The sequence below is a fragment of the Carcharhinus amblyrhynchos genome, unplaced genomic scaffold (assembly GCF_965287045.1).
Source record: "Carcharhinus amblyrhynchos unplaced genomic scaffold, sCarAmb.v2.hapA scaffold_769, whole genome shotgun sequence".
Taxonomy (NCBI): Eukaryota; Metazoa; Chordata; class Chondrichthyes; order Carcharhiniformes; family Carcharhinidae; genus Carcharhinus; species Carcharhinus amblyrhynchos.
Genome location: NW_027650509.1, coordinates 40,834 through 68,091, shown reverse-complemented (window position 1 = coordinate 68,091; position 27,258 = coordinate 40,834). Strand labels below are relative to the sequence as shown.

Sequence of the window (27,258 nt, the reverse complement as noted above, 5' to 3'; positions counted from 1 at the left end):
AGTCAGACCCCGGTCTCTCAGTGACACAGTCAGACCCCGGTCTCTCAGTGACACAGTCAGACCCCGGTCTCTCAGTGACACAGTCAGACCCCGGTCTCTCAGTGACACAGTCAGACCCCGGTCTCTCAGTGACACAGTCAGACCCCGGTCTCTCAGTGACACAGTCAGACCCCGGTCTCTCAGTGACACAGTCAGACCCCGGTCTCTCAGTGACACAGTCAGACCCCGGTCTCTCAGTGACACAGTCAGACCCCGGTCTCTCAGTGACACAGTCAGACCCCGGTCTCTCAGTGACACAGTCAGACCCCGGTCTCTCAGTGACACAGTCAGACCCCGGTCTCTCAGTGACACAGTCAGACCCCGGTCTCTCAGTGACACAGTCAGACCCCGGTCTCTCAGTGACACAGTCAGACCCCGGTCTCTCAGTGACACAGACCCCGGTCTCTCAGTGACACAGACCCCGGTCTCTCAGTGACACAGTCAGACCCCGGTCTCTCAGTGACACAGTCAGACCCCGGTCTCTCAGTGACACAGACCCCGGTCTCTCAGTGACACAGTCAGACCCCGGTCTCTCAGTGACACAGACCCCAGTCTCTCAGTGACACAGTCAGACCCCGGTCTCTCAGTGACACAGACCCCAGTCTCTCAGTGACACAGACCCCAGTCTCTCAGTGACACAGTCAGACCCCGGTCTCTCAGTGACACAGTCAGACCCCGGTCTCTCAGTGACACAGACCCCGGTCTCTCAGTGACACAGTCAGACCCCGGTCTCTCAGTGACACAGACCCCAGTCTCTCAGTGACACAGTCAGACCCCGGTCTCTCAGTGACACAGACCCCAGTCTCTCAGTGACACAGACCCCGGTCTCTCAGTGACACAGACCCCGGTCTCTCAGTGACACAGACCCCGGTCTCTCAGTGACACAGACCCCGGTCTCTCAGTGACACAGACCCCGGTCTCTCAGTGCTGGTACCACTTCTCCGGTTCCTACACAAGCTGAATTAAGAAGGTGTTAGGCTGAGTGGGAGACAGTCACCCTTTCCCAAGTCATCGAAGAATTGGAAACCTGGGGAAATTCCTCTTGTTTGTCTCTAAGACTCAAAGTGCAAGGAAATAAGAAGGTTTTGTGATTTGATAGTTTTGGATGCATGGGAACAGTAAAGGCAGCTTTGTTTCCTTCCGCTGGAACCTCTTCCCAGCTGGACCATTCCGCCTTTTTTTGAGGAAGTTTTTCCGGGCAGGTTGGCCAGTCCCCGTTAGGTTGTCAGGCCTCGTTTCGATATCCCTTCCAGTTCCTGCGATTGTTTTAGTTCCTTCATTCTGAAAGGAAACAAAGCGGCATTACACAGACATTCCCGGCCAGAGCTCCCCGCTCCCTCCCACCCAGCAGAGCATTCCCAGTCGGACTGGGGAGGCTGTACCTGTGCCGGCAGCGTCTCAGGAACCTCATGATTTTGCGAGCTGCTTGGTCCTGTCGCTTGGTGAGGAATGTGGCTCTGCAGCAAGGACACAGAATACAACTCAGCACCGACTCAATTCATACAATCCAACCGAGTCCCATCCCCTTACAGAGTCATCCCGAGAGGGGGAGAGAGAGAGGAGGGGGCCGGTGAGAGAGAGAGAGAGAGAGAGGAGGGGGCCAGTGAGAGAGAGACAGAGAGAGAGGAGGGGGCCGGTGAGAGAGAGACAGAGAGAGAGGAGGGGGCCGGTGAGAGAGAGAGAGAGGAGGGGGCCGGTGAGAGAGAGAGAGAGGAGGGGGCCGGTGAGAGAGAGACAGAGAGAGAGGAGGGGGCCGGTGAGAGAGAGAGAGAGAGAGAGGAGGGGGCCGGCGAGAGAGAGGAGGGGGCTGAGGGGAGAGAGGGAGGGTTGGGGGGAGAAGGAATGAGCAGAGTGAGAAGATGAGTGTAAAGGGGGAGGGGGGTGCCAGCTCCTCCCTTGTGGGATCCAGCACAAGAGGCCATTCTGCCCATTCTGCCATTACTATCCTCTTTGAAAGGGCAATCCCATTAATTTTGAAAGTTCCTGTTGAATCTGACTTAGAACCATAGAAGATTCCAGCTCAGAAACAGGCCGTTCGGCCCTCCTTGTCTGTGCTGAACCATTTTTCTGCCCAGTCCCACTGACCTGTTCTTGGACCATATCCCTCCACACCCTCTCATCCATGAACCCGTCCAAGTTTTTCTTAAATGTTAAAAGTGAGCCCGCATTTCCCACTTTATCCGGCAGCTCATTCCACACTCCCACCACTCTCTGTGTGAAGAAGCCCCCCCCCTAATATTCCCTTTAAACTTTTCTCCTTTCACCCTTAACCCTCTGGTTTTTTTCTCCCCCTAGCCTCAGTGGAGAAAGCCTGCTTGCATTCACTCTATCGATACCCATCTCACCTTATACACCTCTATCAAATCTCCCCTCATTCTCAATCTCCCTTCTGCTGCCCTTTTCAGGCAGCACCCCCCCAGATCTCAAAAACTTTAAAACACTCCTCATCTCTCCCCCCACCCGGGTCCTTTCCCCATTCTCCTCACTCTGTGTCCCCCTCTGGTTACCCACCCTCCTGACACTGGGCAACACTTTCCCCTCATTCACTCCATCCAAACCCCCTCCTGATTCTGAACAGCTCCATTAACCTTCTCCGCTCCGGGGAGAGCGATCCCAGTCTGACTCTGCACAGACTGAACTCCCGGCTCCCATTCCGATGAAGTGCGGAGCTGGGAGTCGGACCCCGTGCCCCAGCTGAGGTCTGTGTGGGTGGGTTTATGAAGAGGGAGTGGGCTGTGTGAAAACACCTACTTGAGTTTTTGTTGCAGTGGGCTGCTCCCTCGGTGGCCCTGTTTGAGCTTGGCGTACTCCTTGTAGCTCCGGTAATATTGCTGGATCAGAACTGCTGCTCGCCTGCTCTGCTGGAAACGTTTCTGCTCATAGTAACTGCGGAACTTGCTCTGAATCAGGATTGCAGCCTGGGTCATCTTCTTGTAGAGGGCGTACTGTGAGGAGAGAGGGTGAGAACAGAGCAGGAAGAACGGGAATGACCAGAATTAGCAAGCAGCGATAAACTTCAGTATCTCAATACCAGCAAGAGAAAATAAACTTCCTTCTAACAATCCAGATCAGGAATGGAGCAGGGGTTAACTCGCTCTTACTAACGACCCACACAATCCGTGCTGAATAAACCACTCTGCAACTGCAGGACAAAGCTCCAGGTTCATCACATTTCAGCTGAACAGAGTGTCTGTACAACACAGACTACACACTTCCATTTAATAGGCCAAGTACAGAAAGCAGCGCTCCCTCGGGCAGACAGGGCGCTCCCTCGGGCACCGCTCCCTCGGGCAGACAGGGCGCTCCCTCAGACACTGCACCCTCAGACACTGCAACAGCAGTTGAGAGTCACCCACATTGCTGTGTCTCTGGAGTCACATGTAGGCCAGCCCGGGGTAAGGACGGCAGATTTCCTTCCCTAAAGGGAACCAGATGGGTTTCTCCAACAATGGGTCATCAGGAGATTCTTAATTCCAGATATTTTTTATTGAATTCAAATTCCACCGTCTGCCGTGGCGGGATTCGAACCCGGGTCCCCAGAAACATTAGGTAAGATTCTGTGTTAATAGTGCTGGACCATCACCTCCCCACTGCAGGTTGGGGAGAGATGTTCAGGTCCATTTGTGTATTGAAGAGAGCTGGATGAAAGGTTATGGTGAAAATGTGACCTGGAGATATCAGCTGGAGAGCATCCAGCAGAACTGGGAGCGGATTAAACCCTGTACCAAGTGATCCATCAGCACTGACCAGAACCACTTACAGACCTTTCCAATTTGAAGACATATTTCTAGCAGAGATATTTACAGATAGGCTAACGAGAATCAGCAGAGATTGGAGATTCGACAACCAGAGTTTGAGTTAAAACAGCAAACACAAGATATAAACTGTGAATGTAGTTTTACCTTCAGCGCTATCCAGGTTAGCTAGTGAAACGAAGAGATTGGGGTTAGTGATCAGAGTGGAACAGGAACAGCGAGCACAGCACGGGGATTTCCAGCAAATCGCATCGTAATTCCCCACCCGCCCACACACAATCATCCCGTATCCCTTCACAACCCCCTCCACTGCACTGTACAATCCATCCTCAAACCTTACTGAGTTAGAGTGACTCACCCTCCATTTGAGGATCACCTCTGTGCAGCGGGTTGGGGGGAGGGGGGGTCGTCTCTGCACAGAGGGGTGGGGGGGGGGTTTCTGTGCACGGTGCTGGGGGTGGGGGGCGGTCTCCATGCAGGGGGGTTGGGGGGGCGGAGGGGGTCTCCGTGCAGAAAGGGAGGCGTCCGTGAGGGGGGAGAGGGTCTCTATGCAGGGGGTTGTGGTTCGTCCATGGGTCATGGTGTGACTGGACAGGCAGATGTCCAGCTCTCTGGGCTCCTGGGTCTGATGTGGAGATGCTGGCAGTGGACTGAGTCTGGACAGGGGGCAGTGCAATCCGGAGTATCGGATTTCCTTCCTGTTCTCCCCTCTCTGTCTCAGGGTGAAGCAGCTGCAATCTGTAGCCTGAGGCAGGAGGACTGTCCCCGTTTCCAACCATTGGGAGCAACCTGCTCCCAGTTATTAGCTGGACTGGGAATATTCTGTAGTTGTAACGGGAATGGGATGTACGGATCAGATGGAATGACACTGTCAGAGGGTCAGTGCTGAGGGAGCGCCGCACTGTCAGAGGGTCAGTGCTGAGGGAGTGCCGCACTGTCAGAGGGTCAGTGCTGGGGGAGTGCCGCACTGTCAGAGGGTCAGTGCCGAGGGAGCGCCGCACTGTCAGAGGGTCAGTGCTGAGGGAGTGCCGCACTGTCAGAGGGTCAGTGCTGAGGGAGTGCTGCACTGTCAGAGGGTCAGTGCTGAGGGAGTGCCGCACTGTCAGAGGGTCAGTGCTGAGGGAGTGCCGCACTGTCAGAGGGTCAGTGCTGAGGGAGCGCCGCACTGTCAGAGGGTCAGTGCTGAGGGAGCGCCGCACTGTCAGAGGGTCAGTGCTGAGGGAGTGCTGCACTGTCAGAGGGTCAGTGCTGAGGCAGCGCCGCACTGTCAGAGGGTCAGTGCTGAGGGAGTGCCGCACTGTCAGAGGGTCAGTGCTGAGGGAGTGCCGCACTGTCAGAGGGTCAGTGCTGAGGGAGCGCTGCACTGTCAGAGGGTCAGTGCTGAGGGAGCGCCACACTGTCAGAGGGTCAGTGCTGAGGGAGTGCCGCACTGTCAGAGGGTCAGTGCTGAGGGAGTGCCGCACTGTCAGAGGGTCAGTGCCGAGGGAGCGCCGCACTGTCAGAGGGTCAGTGCTGAGGGAGTGCCGCACTGTCAGAGGGTCAGTGCCGCACAATGAGATGTTAAACCAAGTCTGTTTTTATTGGGCAATATCCCAGACAGGAACAACCTACCCTGATGGTCCCAAACCCCCACCCCCACTCCCAGGGCACCTGCCCCTCCCAGAGACCCAGACAACCACAGTGGGCCCCAGCATTTCCCCCCCACCCCTCCAGATTCCTGCGTTAATAGCAAGCAGAGGGTTAAACACAAGAACTGCACAAAACAGCAACAGACATCACACAGCAAGACAGAGCAAGAAAGAGTGATTAAAGAATGTATTCCACAGACTGAGGCACTTTCAGAGTTAACGATGAAAAGAAATTCTATTCACATTTTTCTGACAGGGATGAGGGGAATGTACACCACACTTCAGCTTCCCCTCTCTGCTCACAGAGCTGTTTATTCACACTAGGTAGAGCGTTAACTCATGTCTATCTGTATCCATGGGTGTTTGGAACAAGATAAAACTTGAGGTTTCATTGATTGTTTAATTTTATTTATGTGTTAGGGTAGGTGGAAACCTCGTTTTGATTTTGTTTTAGAGATTTATTTTTCAGATGGAGTCAGGAAGTCTCCAGGTCCCATTTGTATCGACGCTTTTTAAACCGAGGTTTTTGGATTTTTGATGTAGCAAGATGGTTTACCAACGGGAGGTAGGAATTCAGGAATGTTAAAACAAACACAAAAAGTAGAAAGAGCTGGGCAGTTGCTGAACAGGGGAATCAGAGGAAGGCCTACACACACAGACAGCGAGAGGCAAGAATAACAGCTTACGTTTCAGAGAGAGGAGCCAAAACGGTCCAAGGCTCTCTCCAGCCAAAAAGAATGTCAGACTAGGAACAATTTAAGGCAGTGAGATGTATTGCTCTAAAGTTAAGTAATTTAGAATGTAATTCTGGATCTCAAGAATGAGACCAATTGCAGAAGGTTTTCCAGTGCATGTTCAGAACCATGTTACATTGCCCCTTAGTGTCTAAAACTGTGTGGGTTAGGGTGGATTGGCCATGCTAAATTGTCCCTTAGTGTCCAAAGATGTGTAGGTTAGGGTGGATTGGCCATGCTAAATTGTCCCTTAGTGTCCAAAGATGTGTAGGTTAGGTGGATTGGCCATGCTAAATTGTTTCTTAGTGTCCAAAGATGTGTAGGTTAGGGGGATTGGCCATGCTAAATTGTCCCTTAGTGTCCAAAGATGTGTAGGTTAGGGTGGATTGGCCATGCTAAATTGTCCCTTAGTGTCCAAAGATGTGTAGGTTAGGGTGGATTGGCCATGCTAAATTGTCCCTTAGTGTCCAAAGATGTGTAGGTTAGGGGGATTGGCCATGCTAAATTGTCCCTCAGTGTCCAAAGATGTGTAGGTTAGGTGGATTGGCCATGCTAAATTGTTTCTTAGTGTCCAAAGATGTGTAGGTTAGGTGGATTGGCCATAAGAACATAAACATAAGAACATAAGAAATAGGAGCAGGAGTAGGCCAACTAGCCCTTCGAGCCTGCCCCGCCATTCAATAAGATCATGGCTGATCTGTCGTGGCTCAGTTCCACATTCCCGCCCTCTCCACATAACCCTTAATCCCCTTGCCTATCAAAAACCCATCAACCTGCGTCTTAAAAATATTTAGCGAGGTAGCCTCCACCACTTCAACGGGCAGAGAATTCCAGAGATTCACCACCCTTTGAGTGAAGAAGTTCCTCCTCAACTCCGTTCTAAACCGCCCCCCCTTTATCTTGAGGCTGTGCCCCCTAGTCCTACTATTCTTTCTGAGTGGGAAGAGTCTCTCCACCTCTATCCTATCCATCCCATTCATCATCTTATACATCTCAATGAGATCTCCCCTCATTCTTCTAAACTCTAACGAGTACAAGCCTAATTTATTCAGCCTCTCCTCATAGCTCAACCCCCTCAACTCTGGCATCAGCCTAGTAAACCTCCTCTGCACTCCCTCCAAGGCCAAAATATCCTTGCGTAAGTACGGCGACCAAAACTGCACACAGTACTCCAGCTGCGGCCTCACCAGTGCCCTATACAGCCGCAGCAAGACCTCCCTACTTTGATATTCAATCCTCCTTGCGATGAAGGCCAGCATCCCATTCACCTTCCTGACCACCTGCTGCACCTGCAGGCTGGGTTTTTGCGACTCATGCACAAGGACCCCGAGGTCCCTCTGCACCGTCGCCTGCTGCAGTTCTTCTCCACGTAAGTAATAATCCTTCCTACCATCATTCCTACCAAAGTGGACCACCTCGCACTTGCCAACATTAAATTCCATTTGCCATTTCCTGGCCCATTCGCCCAGCCTATCTAGATCCTTCTGTAGACTCTCACCACCCTCCGCACAATTTGCCTTTCTACCAATCTTGGTGTCATCAGCAAATTTTGACACCCTACACTCGGTTCCCTCCTCCAGATCATCTATATAAATGGTAAATAGCTGAGGCCCCAGCACCGACCCCTGGGGCACTCCACTAGTCACCATCCGCCAATCCGAATAGCACCCATTGACCCCCACTCTCTGCCTCCTATTTGACAGCCAATCCCCTATCCACGCTAACACCCTACCCCCAACCCCATGCCCCCTGACCTTCTGCAATAACCTCTTGTGAGGTACCTTGTCAAACGCCTTCTGAAAATCCAGGAAGACCACATCCACTGGCTCTCCTCTATCCACTGCCCTAGACACATCCTCATAGAACTCCAGTAAATTTGTCAGACACGACTTCCCCTTAACGAAACCGTGCTGCATCTGCTCTATCAAGCAGTTCCCCTCAAGATGCCTCGCTATTTCCTCCTTGATGGCGGATTCTAACATTTAGTGCCCAAAGATGTGCAGGTTAGGAGGATTGGCCATGCTAAATTACCCCTTAGTGTCCAAAGATGTGTAGGTTAGGTGGATTGGCCATGCTAAATTGTCCCTTAGTGTCCAAAGATGTACAGGTTACGGGGATTGGCCACGCTAAATTGTCCCTTAGTGTCCAAAGATGTGTAGGTTAGGGGGATTGGCCATGCTAAATTGTCCCTTAGTATCCAAAGATGTGTAGGTTAGGGGGATTGGCCATGCTAAATTGTCCCTTAGTGTCCAAAGATGTGTAGGTTAGGGTGGATTGGCCATGCTAAATTGTCCCTTAGTGTCTAACAATGTGCAGGTTAGATGAGTTAGTGGGTAAATGCGTGGGATTACAGGGATAAAACAGGAGGATGGACCTGGATAAGATGCTGTGTCGGTACAGACTCAATAGAATTCTATGATTTTATTCGCTAAGCCTGTTGGAATAAAAGTGTTTCTGTAACTGAGCAGCTGTACCCTCAGTCACACCCCCCCAGCAGAGTTCTGTACCCTCAGTGTAATGTGACATCTCTTCACCAGAGTGAGGGGTCTGTAATGGTGGGTAAAAGCGATGGCTTGAGTTTGAATAATTCTTTCCATGAAGCCAGAGTTGGAATATTTCCATATTTCTGTTGGCCTGTTTAATATTGTTCATGTTTCTGGTTTAATAAATATTTTCTTTATGTTTAAATCTCAATGGGCGATTTCCGTGAATCTGTTCCAATAAATACCCCCCTCCGCTGACGCTTTATAGAACCTTAGTGAGGCTGCACTTGGAATATGGTGTTCAATTCTGGTCGCCACACTACCAGAAGGATGTGGAGGCTTTGGAGAGGGGACAGAAAAGACTTACCAGGATGTTGCCCCTGGTATGGAGGGCATTAGCTATGAGGAGAGTTTGGAGAAACTTGGTTTGTTCTCACTGGAGCGACGGAGGTTGAGGGGAGACCTGATAGAAATCTACAAGATTATGAGAGGCACGGACAGAGTGGATAGTCAGAAGCTTTTCCCCAGGGTGGAAGAGTCAGTTACTGGGGGGGGCACAGGTTTAAGGTGCGAGGGGACAAGGTTTAAAGGAGATGTACGAGGCAGATTTTTTACACAGAGGGGGGTGGGTGCCTGGAACTCACTGCCGGGGGGAGGGAGTGGAAGCGGATACGATAGTGAGTTTTAAGGGGGGGCGTCTGGACAAATCCATGAATAGGATGGGAATAGAGGGATATGGTCCCCGGAAGGGTAGGGGCAGTCGGGCAGCACAGAAGGGCCGAAGGGCCTGTTCCTGTGCTGGAATTTTCCTTGTTTACTAAATTATGATGATCCATCAGGCTGGGTTCCATCCTGGGATCTGATCCAGGAACAAAATCAGCCGGGATGGTAATAATTGACACAGCGTGGGTTATATATACATCACTCTTCTTAGGATCAATGTTCACCAAAACACTGAAATCTGTGCTGTTATTTCTACTTACTGGGGGAGACCGAGATAGTTAGGATCGAGGTGAGGGGGAATTCCTTCACCCAGAGGGTGGGGAATGTGTGGAATTCACTCCCTCAGAAAGTAGTTGAGGCCAAAACATTGTGAGATTTCAGGAAGAAATTAGATGTTGCTCTTGGGGCGAAAGGGATTGAGGGATATGGAGGGGGGGGGATCAGGATACTGAACTGGATGATCAGCTACGATCAAAGTGAATGGTAGGGCAGGCTGGAAGGGCCGAGTGGCCTCCTCCTGCTTCTAGTTTCCGTTTAGAACATAAGAATTAGGAGGAGTGGGCCATTCGGCCCCTCGAGCCTGCTCCCCCATTCAATAAGATCATGGCTGGTCTTTTCATGGACTCAGCTCCACTTACCCGCCCGCTCACCATAACCCTTAATTCCTTTACTGTTCAAAAATCTATCTATCCTCGTCTTAAAAACATTCAATGAGGGAGCCTCAACTGGGCAGGGAATTCCACAGATTCACAACCCTTTGTGTGAAGAAGTTCCTCCTCAACTCAGTCCTAAATCTGCTCCCCCTTATTTTGAGGCCATGCCCCCTAGTTCTAGTTTCTCCCGCCAGTGGAAACAACCTCCCTGCTTCTATCTGATCGATTCCCTTCATCATCTTTTATGTTTCTATAAGATCTCCCCTCATTCTTCTGAATTCCAATGAGTATAGCCCCAGCCTGCTCAGTCTCTCCTCATAAGCCAACCCTCTCAACTCCGGAATCAACCTAGTGAATCTCCTCTGCACCCCCTCCAGTGCCAGTATATCCTTTCTCAAGTAAGTTTATCACTGACCAGACTGAGGGTGCTCCAAGGGGAGAGGGGGAAGCGAAGGATTGCCCACGAGGTGGTGAAGTTGTTCTTGTTTCACCTGTGTCTAAGCTTACAGATTGACATTCACATCACAACACCCAGAGCATTGTGCTAAGCCAGCTCAGCGTCTGAACTGGACCCGGTGTGCCAGCAGCATTCTTTACCTGTTTGTACTTGCGATAACAGCGCTGGATCACAGCGGCAGCAATCTCCTGCTGTTCCTTCAATCTCCGACCCTGAGTGAGAAAACACAGGCTTTAGCAGGTGGTTCACTTCTTAAACTTCCAAACAGTTTGTCAATCAAATCCTTCTCTCTGACCAAAACAAAATGCCCAGCGAGGAGCCTCACAACACCAGGTTATAGTCCAGCAGGTTTATTTCAGAGTGTCGCTCCTTCTTCAGGTGAGTGAAGAGCTGTTCCTCACCTGATGAAGGAGTGACACTCCGAAAGCTTGTGCTACCAAATAAAGCTGCTGGACTGTAACCTGGTGTTGTGAGACTCCTTCCTGTGCCCACCCCAGTCCAACACCGGCATCTCCACATCAAAACAAAATGCTGCAGGGGATGGAAGCCTGAAATAAAGGCCATAACATGCTGCAAACTGAGGGTGTCTCTGACAATATCTATCAGTTCACAGTAAACAGGAAAGACTCTTCATTCACTCTGCTGGATGGTGGAGCAGACATCCAGCTCTGACCTGGACTGGATACAGTATTGGTGAGATCCTCTCTTCTTGGTGATGGGCAGTGCCTGGTATTTGTGTGGCGTGAATGTCCAGGTCTGGATATTGTCGCGGTCTCGCTGCGTTTGGACACGGACTGTTTCAGTATCTGAGGACTGGTGAATGGTGAACATTGTGTAATCATCGGCGAACATCCCCATCTCTGACCTTATGATGGAGGGAAGGTCATTGATGAAGCAGCTGAAGATAGTTGGGGTCTCGGACACTCCCCTGAGGGACTCCCGCAGAGATATCCTGGAGCTGAGATGACTGACCCTCCACAACCACAACCACCTTCCTGTGTCCCAGGTCTGACTCTAACCAGCGGAGAGTTTGCTCCCCCCCCACACCCGATACCCACTGATTCCAGTTTCACTCAGGCTCCTTGATGCCTCACTCGGTCGAATGCTGCCTCGATGCCAGGGGCTGTCACTCTCACCTCACCTCAGGAATTCCGTGTTTGAACCAAGGCTGTAATGAGATCAGGAGCTGAGTGACCCTGACGAAACCCAAACTGGGCGTCACTCAGCAGGTTATTGCTGAGCAGGTGCTGCTGGATCGCACTGTCGATAACCCCTTCCATCAGTTTACTGATGTTCCAGAGTAGACTGGGTGGTAATTGGCTGGGTTAGAATTTGTCCTGGTTTTTGTGTACAGGACGTACCTGGGTAATTTTCCACACTGTTGGGTAGATGCCAGTGTTGTCACTGTACTGGGAGAGCTTGGCTAAGGGAGCAGCAAGTTCTGGAACACAAATCTTCAGTACTATTGCTGGAATATTATCAGGGCCCACTGTCTTCGCAGCATCCAGGGCCCCCAAATGTTTCTTGATATCACACAGAGTGAATCAAACTGGCTGGAGATTGGCGTCTGAGATGTTGGGGACCACTGGAGGAGGCTGAGATGGATCATTGACTCAGCACTTCCGGCTGAAGATTGCTGCGGATGTATCCGGATCCTCCTTGGCAGTGACGTGCTGCTGCTCCCACTCTGCCTGCGCTCGGTGTGACGGACACCAGCAGACACTCGAGTCCTGAGAGATGTTTCAGTGTCTGTAGATATTTACAAGGTCACTGAACCCTCATTCCCACAAACTGCCTGTGACTCCTGGAAGGTTATTTTCTCAGCGTGTTGCTGAACCGTCCGTCGAGAAGGCCGCGGGGGACAAGGGGCACAGTGACGTTTCACATTCCGCTAGCCGACAGAAGCTAATTCCAGCCCCGGGAAACCTGCCCAGATCTCTCACAGCCCCGAGTCAGGAGCTCCCAAAACACCGGCCCGTTCACAGGGAGAGAGAAGGTACAAACCTTTCAGATCACATCATCCGATATTCTTCTAATTAAAATACAGCAACAACAAATCATCACAGAGAAACAGAGAGCAAATTCATAGAAACAGCCGAGTGAGAGAAAGATCAGCAAGTACAGCAGGAGGGGGGGGAGAGAGGGAGACAGGGAGGGGGGGAGGGCTGAGAGGGAGCGGGGGGCTTGGGCCGAGAGTGAGGGGGAGTGGGCTGAGAGGGAGCGGGGGGCTTGGGCCGAGAGTGAGGGGGAGGGGGCTGGGTGCAGAGAGGGAGGTGGGGGGGGTAGTGAGAGAGGGCGAGGGTAGTGAGGAGGAGTTGGGCAGCAGGTTGTGAATGAAGACTGGGTGGGTGTGATGAGAGTCCGGGTGAGCTGGCTCTATACCTTGTATTTACGGAAGGCAGTCTGAATGATCCGCGCCGCCTCGTACAGTTCCCGCTGCTCATGGTCTGACAGGGTCAGCAGCGCAAACTCACTCTCCATCTTCCCATTGGCCGAGGCGTTCAGGAAATCTGACCAGTCGGTGTTGGCTGGAGTGTCCACTTTCTCAAAGGTGATATCACTGAGCGGAGAGCTGACTGGACTGAGGCACGGGTTTGGTGGGGGAGTCAGGGGCTGGCTACACACTGACCTGGGAAGGTACAAATACAACAATCAGCAAAACCACCACCACACCCCAATCATCCCAGCACAGGAGAATCCTCATTCCAAATTACAAACACTCCCAGGACAGGTACAGCACGGGGTTAGATACAGAGTAAAGCTCCCTCTACACTGTCCCCCCATCAAACACTCCCAGGACAGGTACAGCACAGGGTTAGATACAGAGTAAAGCTCCCTCTACACTGTCCCCCCGTCAAACACTCCCAGGACAGGTACAGCACGGGGTTAGATACAGAGTAAAGCTCCCTCTACACTGTCCCCCCGTCAAACACTCCCAGGACAGGTACAGCACGGGGTTAGATACAGAGTAAAGCTCCCTCTACACTGTCCCCCCGTCAAACACTCCCAGGACAGGTACAGCACGGGGTTAGATACAGAGTAAAGCTCCCTCTACACTGTCCCCCCCCATCAAACACTCCCAGGACAGGTACAGCACGGGGTTAGATACAGAGTAAAGCTCCCTCTACACTGTCCCCCCCCATCAAACACTCCCAGGACAGGTACAGCACGGGGTTAGATACAGAGTAAAGCTCCCTCTACACTGTCCCCCATCAAACACTCCCAGGACAGGTACAGCACGGGGTTAGATACAGAGTAAAGCTCCCTCTACACTGTCCCCCCATCAAACACTCCCAGGACAGGTACAGCACGGGGTTAGATACAGAGTAAATCTCCCTCTACACTGTCCCCCCCATCAAACACTCCCAGGACAGGTACAGCACGGGGTTAGATACAGAGTAAATCTCCCTCTACACTGTCCCCATCAAACACTCCCAGGACAGGTACAGCACGGGGTTAGATACAGAGTAAAGCTCCCTCTACACTGTCCCCCATCAAACACTCCCAGGACAGGTACAGCACGGGGTTAGATACAGAGTAAAGCTCCCTCTACACTGTCCCCCCATCAAACACTCCCAGGACAGGTACAGCACGGGGTTAGATACAGAGTAAAGCTCCCTCTACACTGTCCCCCCCATCAAACACTCCCAGGACAGGTACAGCACGGGGTTAGATACAGAGTAAAGCTCCCTCTACACTGTCCCCCCATCAAACACTCCCAGGACAGGTACAGCACAGGGTTAGATACAGAGTAAAGCTCCCTCTACATTGTCCCCCCATCAAACACTCCCAGGATAGGTACAGCACGGGGTTAGATACAGAGTAAAGCTCCCTCTACACTGTCCCCCATCAAACACTCCCAGGACAGGTACAGCACGGGGTTAGATACAGAGTAAAGCTCCCTCTACACTGTCCCCCATCGAACACTCCCAGGACAGGTACAGCACAGGGTTAGATACAGAGTAAAGCTCCCTCTACACTGTCCCCCATCAAACACTCCCAGGACAGGTACAGCGCGGAGTTAGATACAGAGTAAAGCTCCCTCTACACTGTCCCCCATCAAACACTCCCAGGACAGGTACAGCACGGGGTTAGATACAGAGTAAAGCTCCCTCTACACTGTCCCCCATCAAACACTCCCAGGACAGGTACAGCACAGGGTTAGATACAGATTAAGTGTGAGTTTCCAGTGACAAGCTGACTCTCAGGGATGGTAGGGGGAGTGACCTAATAGAGGTGTTTAAAGTTATGAAAATGAAGTGGTTCTGGAGAGAACGTTTCCCCTTGTTGGGAGAACGTGGCCAGAAGCATGGATATAAAACATAGAGAAATCCAACAGGAAGTTCACGTCTCATCTGACAATCGATGATAGTCACAGTGACTGAAGAACTATCAACTGTCAGACAAATCAATCTGGTTCATCAGAACATCAGAACTAGGAACAGGAGTGGGCCATTCGGCCCCTCGAGCCTGCTCCCCCATTCAATAAGATCATGGCTGGTCTTTTCATGGACTCAGCTCCACTTACCCGCCCGCTCACCACAACCCTTAATTCCTTTACTGTTCAAAAATCTATCTATCCTCGTCTTAAAAACATTCAATGAGGGAGCCTCAACTGGGCAGGAAATTCCACAGATTCACAACCCTTTGTGTGAAGAAGTTCCTCCTCAACTCAGTCCTAAATCTGCTCCCCCTTATTTTGAGGCTATGCCCCCTAGTCCTAGTTTCACCCGCCAGTGGAAACAACTTCCCTGCTTCTATCTGATCGATTCCCTTCATCATCTTTTATGTTTCTATAAGATCTCCCCTCATTCTTCTGAATTCCAATGAGTATAGCCCCAGCCTGCTCAGTCTCTCCTCATAAGCCAACCCTCTCAACTCTGGAATCAACCTAGTGAATCTCCTCTGCATGAACCCTTCATGAACCCATGCTGCATCTTCCCAGTGGGACAATTTCTATCAGTAATGTCCCTTAGGGAAGGAAATCGGCTGTTCTGACCCGGCCTGGCCTATGTGTGACTCCAGAGCCACAGCGATGTGTTTGACTCTCAGCTGCCTGGGAAATGCCCTCATCAGACACTCAGTCCAAGCGATGGGGGATAAATTCCCATATCCCATTGAACAAACAGAAGCAGAGCCTTCCCTCCAATCAATTTCTCCTCAGGCACTCCCTGTGGAGTGACTCACTCTCTCTTGCCACAGAATTCCCTGTTGGATTTCTCTGTCTCTGATGTTGATGCTGCTGGCTGCGTTCTTCCCAACAGGACGAAACATTCTCTCCAAATCATGCTGCAAATTCAACGACCTAAAGCTTCCCAAACCGAGGCATGGATTAACAGCTCCGAGCCGGGGGAAACCGGGACCGGGCAGCTCCGAGCCAGGGGAAACCGGGACCGGGCAGCTCCGAGCCGGGAGAAACTGGGCAGCTCCGAGCCAGGGGAAACCGGGACCGGGCAGCTCCGAGCCGGGAGAAACCGGGCAGCTCCGAGCCGGGTGAAACCGGGACCGGGCAGCTCCGAGCTGGGAGAAACCGGGACCGGGCAGCTCCGAGCCGGGGGAAACCGGGACCGGGCAGCTCCGAGCCGGGAGAAACCGGGACCGGGCAGCTCCGAGCCGGGAGAAACCGGGACCGGGCAGCTCCGAGCCGGGAGAAACCGGGACCGGGCAGCTCCGAGCCGGGAGAAACCGGGACCGGGCAGCTCTGAGCCGGGAGAAACCGGGCAGCTCCGAGCCGGGGGAAACCGGGACCGGGCAGCTCCGAGCCGGGGGAAACCGGGACCGGGCAGCTCCGAGCCGGGGGAAACCGGGACCGGGCAGCTCCGAGCCGGGAGAAACCGGGACCGGGCAGCTCCGAGCCGGGAGAAACCGGGACCGGGCAGCTCCGAGCCGGGAGAAACCGGGACCGGGCAGCTCCGAGCCGGGGGAAACTGGGCAGCTCCGAGCCGGGGGAAACCGGGACCGGGCAGCTCCGAGCCGGGAGAAACCGGGACCGGGCAGCTCCGAGCCGGGGGAAACTGGGCAGCTCCGAGCCGGGGGAAACCGGGACCGGGCAGCTCCGAGCCGGGAGAAACTGGGCAGCTCCGAGCCGGGGGAAACCGGGACCGGGCAGCTCCGAGCCGGGAGAAACCGGGACCGGGCAGCTCCGAGCCGGGAGAAACCGGGACCGGGCAGCTCCGAGCCGGGAGAAACCGGGACCGGGCAGCTCCGAGCCGGGAGAAACCGGGACCGGGCAGCTCTGAGCCGGGAGAAACCGGGCAGCTCCGAGCCGGGGGAAACCGGGACCGGGCAGCTCCGAGCCGGGGGAAACCGGGACCGGGCAGCTCCGAGCCGGGGGAAACCGGGACCGGGCAGCTCCGAGCCGGGAGAAACCGGGACCGGGCAGCTCCGAGCCGGGAGAAACCGGGACCGGGCAGCTCCGAGCCGGGAGAAACCGGGACCGGGCAGCTCCGAGCCGGGGGAAACTGGGCAGCTCCGAGCCGGGGGAAACCGGGACCGGGCAGCTCCGAGCCGGGAGAAACCGGGACCGGGCAGCTCCGAGCCGGGGGAAACTGGGCAGCTCCGAGCCGGGGGAAACCGGGACCGGGCAGCTCCGAGCCGGGAGAAACTGGGCAGCTCCGAGCCGGGGGAAACCGGGACCGGGCAGCTCCGAGCCGGGAGAAACCGGGACCGGGCAGCTCCGAGCCAGGAGAAACCGGGCAGCTCCGAGCCGGGGGAAACCGGGACCGGGCAGCTCCGAGCCGGGAGAAACCGGGACCGGGCAGCTCCGAGCCGGGAGAAACCGGGACCGGGCAGCTCCGAGCCGGGAGAAACCGGGACCGGGCAGCTCCGAGCCGGGAGAAACCGGGACCGGGCAGCTCCGAGCCGGGAGAAACCGGGACCGGGCAGCTCCGAGCCGGGGGAAACCGGGATTTAAAGTTGGGAGCTGGGAACTGCTGGAAAGCAATGAGCCACTGGGTGTGCTCTCGCTCTGTCGCAGTGACAGGATGTCAGGATTTCAGAGACCACAGCTCAGGGCAGCCTGGACTCAGTCCCGGGGAAATAACTCACTGAGCTCAAGTTGCAGAGTAAATACTTCCTCCAGTTTACCTCGGGGGGGGGGTGCTGTGCACTACCCTGGCCCAGTCCGCACATCTCCGGAATCTTGTAATAACATAAAGCAGTCAGCAAGTGCGTCATGGAGGAATATAATACAGGACAGACGTGGCAAGAGATGCAGGGTACAAACCCCTATCGCTGGCAGGAGAATCAAAGTCAGGCTGTATCATCCCCCCCTCAAGTCAATGTCACCTCTACACCACAAACATCACCCATTCACCGAGAGAGAGTCAGATAGTTCCTCGCGCAAACAGGGATCTCACAAAGTACACCTCACCCATCCCCACCAGTACCGTACCCCAGTATTATACAGTGACAGACCCATCCCCACCAGTACTGTACCCCAGTGTTATACAGAGACAGACCCGTCCCCACCAGTACTGAACCCCAGTGTTATACAGAGACAGACCCGTCCCCACCAGTACTGTACCCCAGTGTTATACAGTGACAGACCCGTCCCCACCAGTACTGTACCCCAGTGTTATACAGAGACAGACCCATCCCCACCAGTACTGTACCCCAGTGTTATACAGAGACAGACCCGTCCCCACCAGTACTGAACCCCAGTGTTATAAAGAGACAGACCCGTCCCCACCAGTACTGTACCCCAGTGTTATACAGTGACAGACCCGTCCCCACCAGTACTGTACCCCAGTGTTATACAGAGACAGACCCGTCCCCACCAGTACTGTACCCCAGTGTTATACAGAGACCCATCCCCACCAGTACTGTACCCCAGTGTTATACAGAGACAGACCCATCCCCACCAGTACTGTACCCCAGTGTTATACAGAGACAGACCCGTCCCCACCAGTACTGTACCCCAGTGTTATACAGCGACAGACCCGTCCCCACCAGTACTGTACCCCAGTGTTATACAGAGACAGACCCGTCCCCACCAGTACTGTACACCAGTGTTATACAGAGACAGACCCGTCCCCACCAGTACTGTACCCCAGTGTTACACAGCGACAGACCTGTCCCCACCAGTACTGTACCACAGTGTTATACAGCGACAGACCCGTCCCTGCCAGTACTGTACCCCAGTGTTATACAGAGACAGACCAGTCCCCACCAGTACTGTACCCCAGTGTTATACAGCGACAGACCCGTCCCCACCAGTACTGTACCCCAGTGTTATACAGTGACAGACCCGTCCCCACCAGTACTGTACCCCAGTGTTATACAGAGACAGACCCATCCCCACCAGTACTGTACCCCAGTGTTATACAGCGACAGACCCGTCCCCACCAGTACTGTACCCCAGTGTTATACAGCGACAGACCCATCCCCACCAGTACTGTACCCCAGTGTTATACAGAGACAGACCCATCCCCACCAGTACTGTACCACAGTGTTATACAGCGACAGACCCATCCCCACCAGTACTGTACCCCAGTGTTATACAGCGACAGACCCGTCCCCACCAATACTGTACCCCAGTGTTATACAGAGACAGACCCATCCCCACCAGTACTGTACCCCAGTGTTATACAGAGACAGACCTGTCCCCACCAGTACTGTACCCCAGTGTTATACAGAGACCCATCCCCACCAGTACTGTACCCCAGTGTTATACAGTGACAGACCGTCCCCACCAGTACTGTACCCCAGTGTTATACAGAGACAGACCCGTCCCCACCAGTACTGTACCCCAGTGTTATACAGCGACAGACCCGTCCCCACCAGTACTATACCCCAGTGTTATACAGCGACAGACCCGTCCCCACCAGTACTGTACCCCAGTGTTATACAGCGACAGACCCATCCCCACCAGTACTGTACCCCAGTGTTATACAGTGACAGACCCGTCCCCACCAGTACTGTACCCCAGTGTTATACAGTGACAGACCCGTCCCCACCAGTACTGTACCCCAGTGTTATACAGAGACAGACCCATCCCCACCAGTACTGTACCCCAGTGTTATACAGCGACAGACCCGTCCCCACCAATACTGTACCCCAGTGTTATACAGAGACAGACCTGTCCCCACCAGTACTGTACCCCAGTGTTATACAGAGACCCATCCCCACCAGTACTGTACCCCAGTGTTATACAGTGACAGACCCGTCCCCACCAGTACTGTACCCCAGTGTTATACACTGACAGACCCGTCCCCACCAGTACTGTACCCCAGTGTTATACACTGACAGACCCGTCCCCACCAGTACTGTACCCCAGTGTTATACAGTGACAGACCCGTCCCCACCAGTACTGTACCCCAGTGTTATACAGAGACAGACCCGTCCCCACCAGTACTGTACCCCAGTGTTATACAGAGACAGACCCGTCCCCACCGGTACTGTACCCCAGTGTTATACAGCGACAGACCCGTCCCCACCAGTACTGTATCCCAGTGTTATACAGAGACCCGTCCCCACCAGTACTGTACCCCAGTGTTACACAGAGACCCGTCCCCACCAGTACTGTACCCCAGTGTTATACAGAGACCCGTCCCCACCAGTACTGTACCCCAGTGTTACACAGAGACCCGTCCCCACCAGTACTGTACCCCAGTGTTATACAGCGACAGACCCGTCCCCACCAGTACTGTACCCCAGTGTTATACAGCGACAGATCCGTCCCCACCAGTACTGTACCCCAGTGTTATACAGAGACAGACCCGTCCCCACCAGTACTGTACCCCAGTGTTATACAGTGACAGACCGATCCCCACCAGTACTGTACCCCAGTGTTATACAGAGACCCGTCCCCACCAGTACTGTACCCCAGTGTTATACAGAGACAGACCCATCCCCACCAGTACTGTACCCCAGTGTTATACAGTGACAGACCCATCCCCACCAGTACTGTACCCCAGTGTTATACAGAGACAGACCCGTCCCCACCGGTACTGTACCCCAGTGTTATACAGAGACAGACCCGTCCCCACCGGTACTGTACCCCAGTGTTATACAGAGACAGACCCATCCCCACCAGTACTGTACCCCAGTGTTATACAGTGACAGACCCATCCCCACCAGTACTGTACCCCAGTGTTATACAGAGACCCGTCCCCACCAGTACTGTACCCCAGTGTTATACAGAGACAGACCCATCCCCACCAGTACTGTACCCCAGTGTTATACAGAGACCCGTCCCCACCAGTACTGTACCCCAGTGTTATACAGAGACAGACCCGTCCCCACCAGTACTGTACCCCAGTGTTATACAGAGACAGACCCATCCCCACCAGTACTGTACCCCAGTGTTATACAGTGACAGACCCATCCCCACCAGTACTGTACCCCAGTGTTATACAGAGACAGACCCGTCCCCACCAGTACCGTACCCCAGTGTTATACAGAGACAGAACCGTCCCCACCAGTACTGTACCCCAGTGTTATACAGAGACAGACCCGTCCCCACCAGTACTGTACCCCAGTGTTATACAGTGACAGACCCGTCCCCACCAGTACCGTACCCCAGTGTTATACATTGACAGACCCGTCCCCACCAGTACTGTACCCCAGTGTTATACAGAGACAGACCCGTCCCCACCAGTACTGTACCCCAGTGTTATACAGCGACAGACTCGCCCCCACCAGTACTGTACCCCAGTGTTATACAGCGACAGACCCGTCCCCACCAGTACTGTACCCCAGTGTTATACAGTGACAGACCCGTCCCCACCAGTACTGTACCCCAGTGTTATACAGCGACAGACCCGTCCCCACCAGTACTGTACCCCAGTGTTATACAGCGACAGACCCGTCCCCACCAGTACTGTACCCCAGTGTTATACAGTGACAGACACGTCCCCACAAGTACTGTACCCCAGTGTTATACAGCGACAGACCCGTCCCCACCAGTACTGTACCCCAGTGTTATACAGCGATAGACCCGTCCCCACCAATACTGTACCCCAGTGTTATAGAGAGACCTGTCCCCACCGGTACCGTACCCCAGTGTTATACAGCAACAGACCCGTCCCCACCAGTACTGTACCCCAGTGTTATACCGTGACAGACCTGTCCCCACCAGTACTGTACCCCAGTGTTATACAGCGACAGACCCGTCCCCACCAGTACTGTACCCCAGTGTTATACAGAGACAGACCCGTCCCCACCAATACTGTACCCCAGTGTTATACAGTGACAGACCCGTCCCCACCAGTACTGTACCCCAGTGTTATACAGAGACAGACCCGTCCCCACCAGTACTGTATCCCAGTGTTATACAGTAACAGACCCGCACCCACCAGTACTGTACCCCAGTGTTATACAGAGACAGACCCGTCCCCACCAGTACTGTACCCCAGTGTTATACAGTGACAGACCCGTCCCCACCAGTACTGTACCCCAGTGTTATACAGCGACAGACCCGTCCCCACCAGTACTGTACCCCAGTGTTATACAGCGACAGACCCGTCCCCACAAGTACTGTACCCCAGTGTTATACAGAGGCAGACCCATCCCCACCAGTACTGTACCCCAGTGTTATACAGCGACAGACCCGTCCCCACCAGTACTGTACCCCAGTGTTATACAGCGACAGACCCGTCCCCACCAGTACTGTACCCCAGTGTTATACAGCGACAGACCCGTCCCCACCAGTACTGTACCCCAATGTTATACAGCGACAGACCCGTCCCCACCAGTACTGTACCCCAGTGTTATACAGCGACAGACCCGTCCCCACCAGTACTGTACCCCAGTGTTATACAGAGACAGACCCGTCCCCACCAGTACCGTACCCCAGTGTTATACAGAGACAGACCCGTCCCCACCAGTACTGTACCCCAGTGTTATACAGCGACAGACCCGTCCCCACCAGTACTGTACCCCAGTGTTATACAGCGACAGACCCGTCCCCACCAGTACTGTACCCCAATGTTATACAGCGACAGACCCGTCCCCACCAGTACCGTACCCCAGTGTTATACAGAGACAGACCCGTCCCCACCAGTACCGTACCCCAGTGTTATACAGAGACAGACCCGTCCCCACCAGTACTGTACCCCAGTGTTATACAGAGACAGACCCGTCCCCACCAGTACTGTACCCCAGTGTTATACAGCGACAGACCCGTCCCCACCAGTACCGTACCCCAGTGTTATACAGAGACAGACCCGTCCCCACCAGTACTGTACCCCAGTGTTATACAGCGACAGACCCGTCCCCACCAGTACTGTACCCCAGTGTTATACAGCGACAGACCCGTCCCCACCAGTACTGTACCCCAATTATATACAGCGACAGACCCGTCCCCACCAGTACTGTACCCCAATTATATACAGCGACAGACCCGTCCCCACCAGTACGGTACCCCAGTGTTATACAGCCCGGGGACAGATGCGTGGGGATGGGATTATCTAAATTGAGGTGCGTGGGCACACGATTGCCTGGGGACAGGATTACCCGAGTTGTGGTGCGTGGGGACAGGGATTACCTGGGGACCGGTGTGTGGGGACAGGAATTACCTGGGGACCGGTGTGTGGGGATGGGATTACCTGGGGACAGGTGTGTGGGGACAGGGATTACCTGGGGACCGGTGTGTGGGGATGGGATTACCTGGGGACAGGTGTGTGGGGACAGGGATTACCTGGGGACCGGTGTGTGGGGATGGGATTACCTGGGGACAGGTGTGTGGGGACAGGGATTACCTGGGGACCGGTGTGTGGGGATGGGATTACCTGGGGACAGATGTGTGGGGACAGGGATTACCTGGGGACAGGTGTGTGGGGACAGGGATTACCTGGGGACAGGTGTGTGGGGACAGGGATTACCTGGGGACAGGTGTGTGGGGACAGGGATTACCTGGGGACAGGGATTACCTGGGGACCGGTGTGTGGGGATGGGATTACCTGGGGACAGGTGTGTGGGGACAGGGATTACCTGGGGACAGGTGTGTGGGGACAGGGATTACCTGGGGACAGGGATTACCTGGGGACCGGTGTGTGGGGATGGGATTACCTGGGGACAGGTGTGTGGGGACAGGGATTACCTGGGGACCGGTGTGTGGGGATGGGATTACCTGGGGACAGGTGTGTGGGGACAGGGATTACCTGGGGACAGGTGTGTGGGGACAGGGATTACCTGGGGACAGGGATTACCTGGGGACCGGTGTGTGGGGATGGGATTACCTGGGGACAGGTGTGTGGGGACAGGGATTACCTGGGGACCGGTGTGTGGGGACGGGATTACCTGGGGACAGGTGTGTGGGGACGTGATTATCCGAGTTGCAGTGTGTGGGGATGGGATTACCTGGGGATCGGGATTACCCTAGTTGAGCTATGTGGGATGAGATTACCTGGGGACAGGTGCGTGGGGGCAGGGATTACCTGAGTTGAAGTGCCTGGGGATGGGATTGCACGGGGACGGAATTATCTGAGTTGTGGTGTGTGGGATGTGATTACCTGGGGATCGGGATTACCTGAGTTGAAGTGCCTGGGGATGGGATTGCACGGGGACGGAGTTATCTGAGTTGTGGTGTGTGGGATGTGATTACCTGGGGATCGGGGTTACCTGAGTTGAGGTGCCTGGGGATGGGATTGCATGGGGACAGGGATTACCTGGGGAAAGGTGTGTGGGGACGTGATTACCTGAGTTGCAGTGTGTGGGGATGGGATTACCTGGGGACAGGTGTGTGGGGATGGGATTACCTGGGGACAGGCGTGAGGGGATGGGATTACCTGGGGACAGGATTACCCGAGTTGAGGTATGTGGGATGCGATTACCTGAGTTGAGGTGTGTGGGGATGGGATTACCTGGGGATGGGATTACCTGAGTTGCAGTGTGTGGGGATGGGATTACCTGGGGACAGGGATTACCTGGGGACAGGTGTGTGGGGACAGGGATTACCTGGGGACAGGGATTACCTGGGGACCGGTGTGTGGGGATGGGATTACCTGGGGACAGGTGTGTGGGGACAGGGATTACCTGGGGACAGGTGTGTGGGGACAGGGATTACCTGGGGACAGGGATTACCTGGGGACCGGTGTGTGGGGATGGGATTACCTGGGGACAGGTGTGTGGGGACAGGGATTACCTGGGGACCGGTGTGTGGGGACGGGATTACCTGGGGACAGGTGTGTGGGGACGTGATTATCCGAGTTGCAGTGTGTGGGGATGGGATTACCTGGGGATCGGGATTACCCTAGTTGAGCTATGTGGGATGAGATTACCTGGGGACAGGTGCGTGGGGGCAGGGATTACCTGAGTTGAAGTGCCTGGGGATGGGATTGCACGGGGACGGAATTATCTGAGTTGTGGTGTGTGGGATGTGATTACCTGGGGATCGGGATTACCTGAGTTGAAGTGCCTGGGGATGGGATTGCACGGGGACGGAGTTATCTGAGTTGTGGTGTGTGGGATGTGATTACCTGGGGATCGGGGTTACCTGAGTTGAGGTGCCTGGGGATGGGATTGCATGGGGACAGGGATTACCTGGGGAAAGGTGTGTGGGGACGTGATTACCTGAGTTGCAGTGTGTGGGGATGGGATTACCTGGGGACAGGTGTGTGGGGATGGGATTACCTGGGGACAGGCGTGTGGGGATGGGATTACCTGGGGACAGGATTACCCGAGTTGAGGTATGTGGGATGCGATTACCTGAGTTGAGGTGTGTGGGGATGGGATTACCTGGGGATGGGATTACCTGAGTTGCAGTGTGTGGGGATGGGATTACCTGGGGACAGGGATTACCTGGGGACAGGTGTGTGGGGATGGGATTACCTGGGGATGGGATTACCTGGGGACGGGATTACCTGAGTTGCAGTGTGTGGGGATGGGATTACCTGGGGACAGGGATTACCTGGGGACAGGTGTGTGGGGATAGGATTACCTGGGGACGTGATTACCTGAGTTGCAGTGTGTGGGGATGGGATTACCTGAGTTGCAGTGTGTGGGGATGGGATTACCTGGGGACAGGTGTGTGGGGATGGGATTACCTGGGGACGGGTGTGTGGGGATGGGATCACCTGGGGACGGGATTATCCGAGTTGAGGTGTGTGGGATGCGATTACCTGAGTTGCAGTGTGTGGGGATGGGATTACCTGGGGACGGGTGTGTGGGGATGGGATTACCTGGGGACAGGATTACCCGAGTTGAGGTGTGTGGGACGAGATTACCTGTGCTGGGAAAAGTTTGGCAGTTGGTCCACATTCTCCAGGTAACTTGCCAGCCAGCTCATGGTGTTGCTGATTGCTGCATTGTCCTGTCTCTCTTTCAGAGCTGTCTCGACTGTGTTAAAATCTTCCTGTTTAATCCTCTCGGGGGTGGCATCAATAATCTGTTCTGCCAAGGTGATCATATCCACCTGCAGGGAAGGGAAGGTGGATAAGAGGAAAGGAATAATGAGAAAACCAGGACTGGGTCAGCGGCTGGGACAAGGGGAGAATGTCCCCCTGAAGCTTTCATTCCAAAGGAGACAGTTACTCAGTGTTCATCCTGTGTCCAGGAGAGTGTCACTGACAAAGCTGCTCGCCGCCCTACTGTCCCTGTGTCAGATCCGCCAACCCGCACCCCCCCCCCACAACCAACGGCACTGTGTGACCACCACCCCCCCCAACAACCAACGGCACTGTGTAACCCCCCCCCACCACCCAACGGCACTGTGTAACCCCCCCCACCAACGGCACTGTGTAACCCCCCCCCACCACCCAACGGCACTGTGTGACCACCACCCCCCCAACAACCAACGGCACTGTGTAACCCCCCCCCGCCACCCAACGGCTCCGTGTAACCCCCCCCCCCACCACCCAACGGCACTGTGTGACCACCACCCCCCCCACCAACGGCACTGTGTAATCCCCCCCCCACCAACGGCACTGTGTAACCCCCCCCCACCACCCAACGGCACTGTGTGACCACCACCCCCCCCACCAACGGCACTGTGTAATCCCCCCCCCACCAACGGCACTGTGTGACCACCACCCCCCCAACAACCAACGGCACTGTGTAACCCCCCCCCACCACCCAACGGCTCCGTGTAACCCCCCCCCCCAACGGCACTGTGTACCCCCCCCACTCCCTAACGACATTGTGGGTGTAACCCTCCCCTCCCTGACAGCACTGTGGGTGTAACCCCCCCTCCCCTCCCTAACAGCACTGTGGGTGTAACCCCCCCCCTCCCTGACAGCACTGTGGGTGTAACCCCCCCCCCTCCCTGACAGCACTGTGGGTGTAACCCCCCCCCCTCCCTGACAGCACTGTGGGTGTAACCCCCCCCTCCCTGACAGCACTGTGGGTGTACCTACACCACACGGGGGCTGCAGTGGGTTGAAGGTGGCTGTTCCCGAGGGGTTATTAGGGATGGGTAATCCATGTTTATCCAGCCAGTGACACCCACATCCGAGGATTTTTTTTAAGAATTGCCCCTGGAGAAGTGGGTGGGTGAGCTCCCTTCTCAAACCCCATGCAGTCCCTGTGTGGAGTAGGTACACCCACAGTGCTGTTAGGGAGGGATTTCCAGGACTTTGACCCAGCGACAGTGAGGGAACAGCCCATATATTTCCCAGTCAGGGACTAGGAGCAAAGTAGGCCATTCAGCCCCTCGAGCCTGCTCCACCATTCTATCCCATCATGGCTGATCCCCATCTCATCCTAACTCCACTTCCCTGCCTTTTCCTCACAGCTCTTTGTACTGCTTTTGGTCAAATATTTATCCATCTCCCTCGAATGCACTGATTGATTCTGCATCCACTGTACACCAGGGCAGTGAGTTCCACCTTTACAGCTGGTGAGCGCC

General features: G+C 54.5%; 1 protein-coding gene across 3 annotated transcripts in view; it reads right to left on the bottom strand.

Annotated features, from left to right (window-relative positions):
* Nucleotides 1-849: 849 nt before the first annotated feature.
* The window catches only part of LOC145340089 (calmodulin-binding transcription activator 1-like), a 56,447-nt gene continuing 30,038 nt past the window's right edge, over nt 850-27,258 (bottom strand). For 2 of the 3 annotated variants that reach the window (XM_080184517.1, XM_080184515.1), the window contains exons 7-13: nt 25,640-25,827; nt 12,855-13,101; nt 10,613-10,684; nt 3,942-3,962; nt 2,791-2,984; nt 1,422-1,496; nt 850-1,320 (exon numbers count right to left, since the gene is read on the bottom strand). In XM_080184517.1, coding sequence (XP_080040643.1) covers nt 1,257-1,320; nt 1,422-1,496; nt 2,791-2,984; nt 3,942-3,962; nt 10,613-10,684; nt 12,855-13,101; nt 25,640-25,827 — 861 coding nt within the window. In that variant the 3' untranslated portion in view covers nt 850-1,256. The remainder of the gene's footprint in view (nt 1,321-1,421; nt 1,497-2,790; nt 2,985-3,941; nt 3,963-10,612; nt 10,685-12,854; nt 13,102-25,639; nt 25,828-27,258) is intronic. The other variant, XM_080184516.1, reaches the window with a different exon arrangement.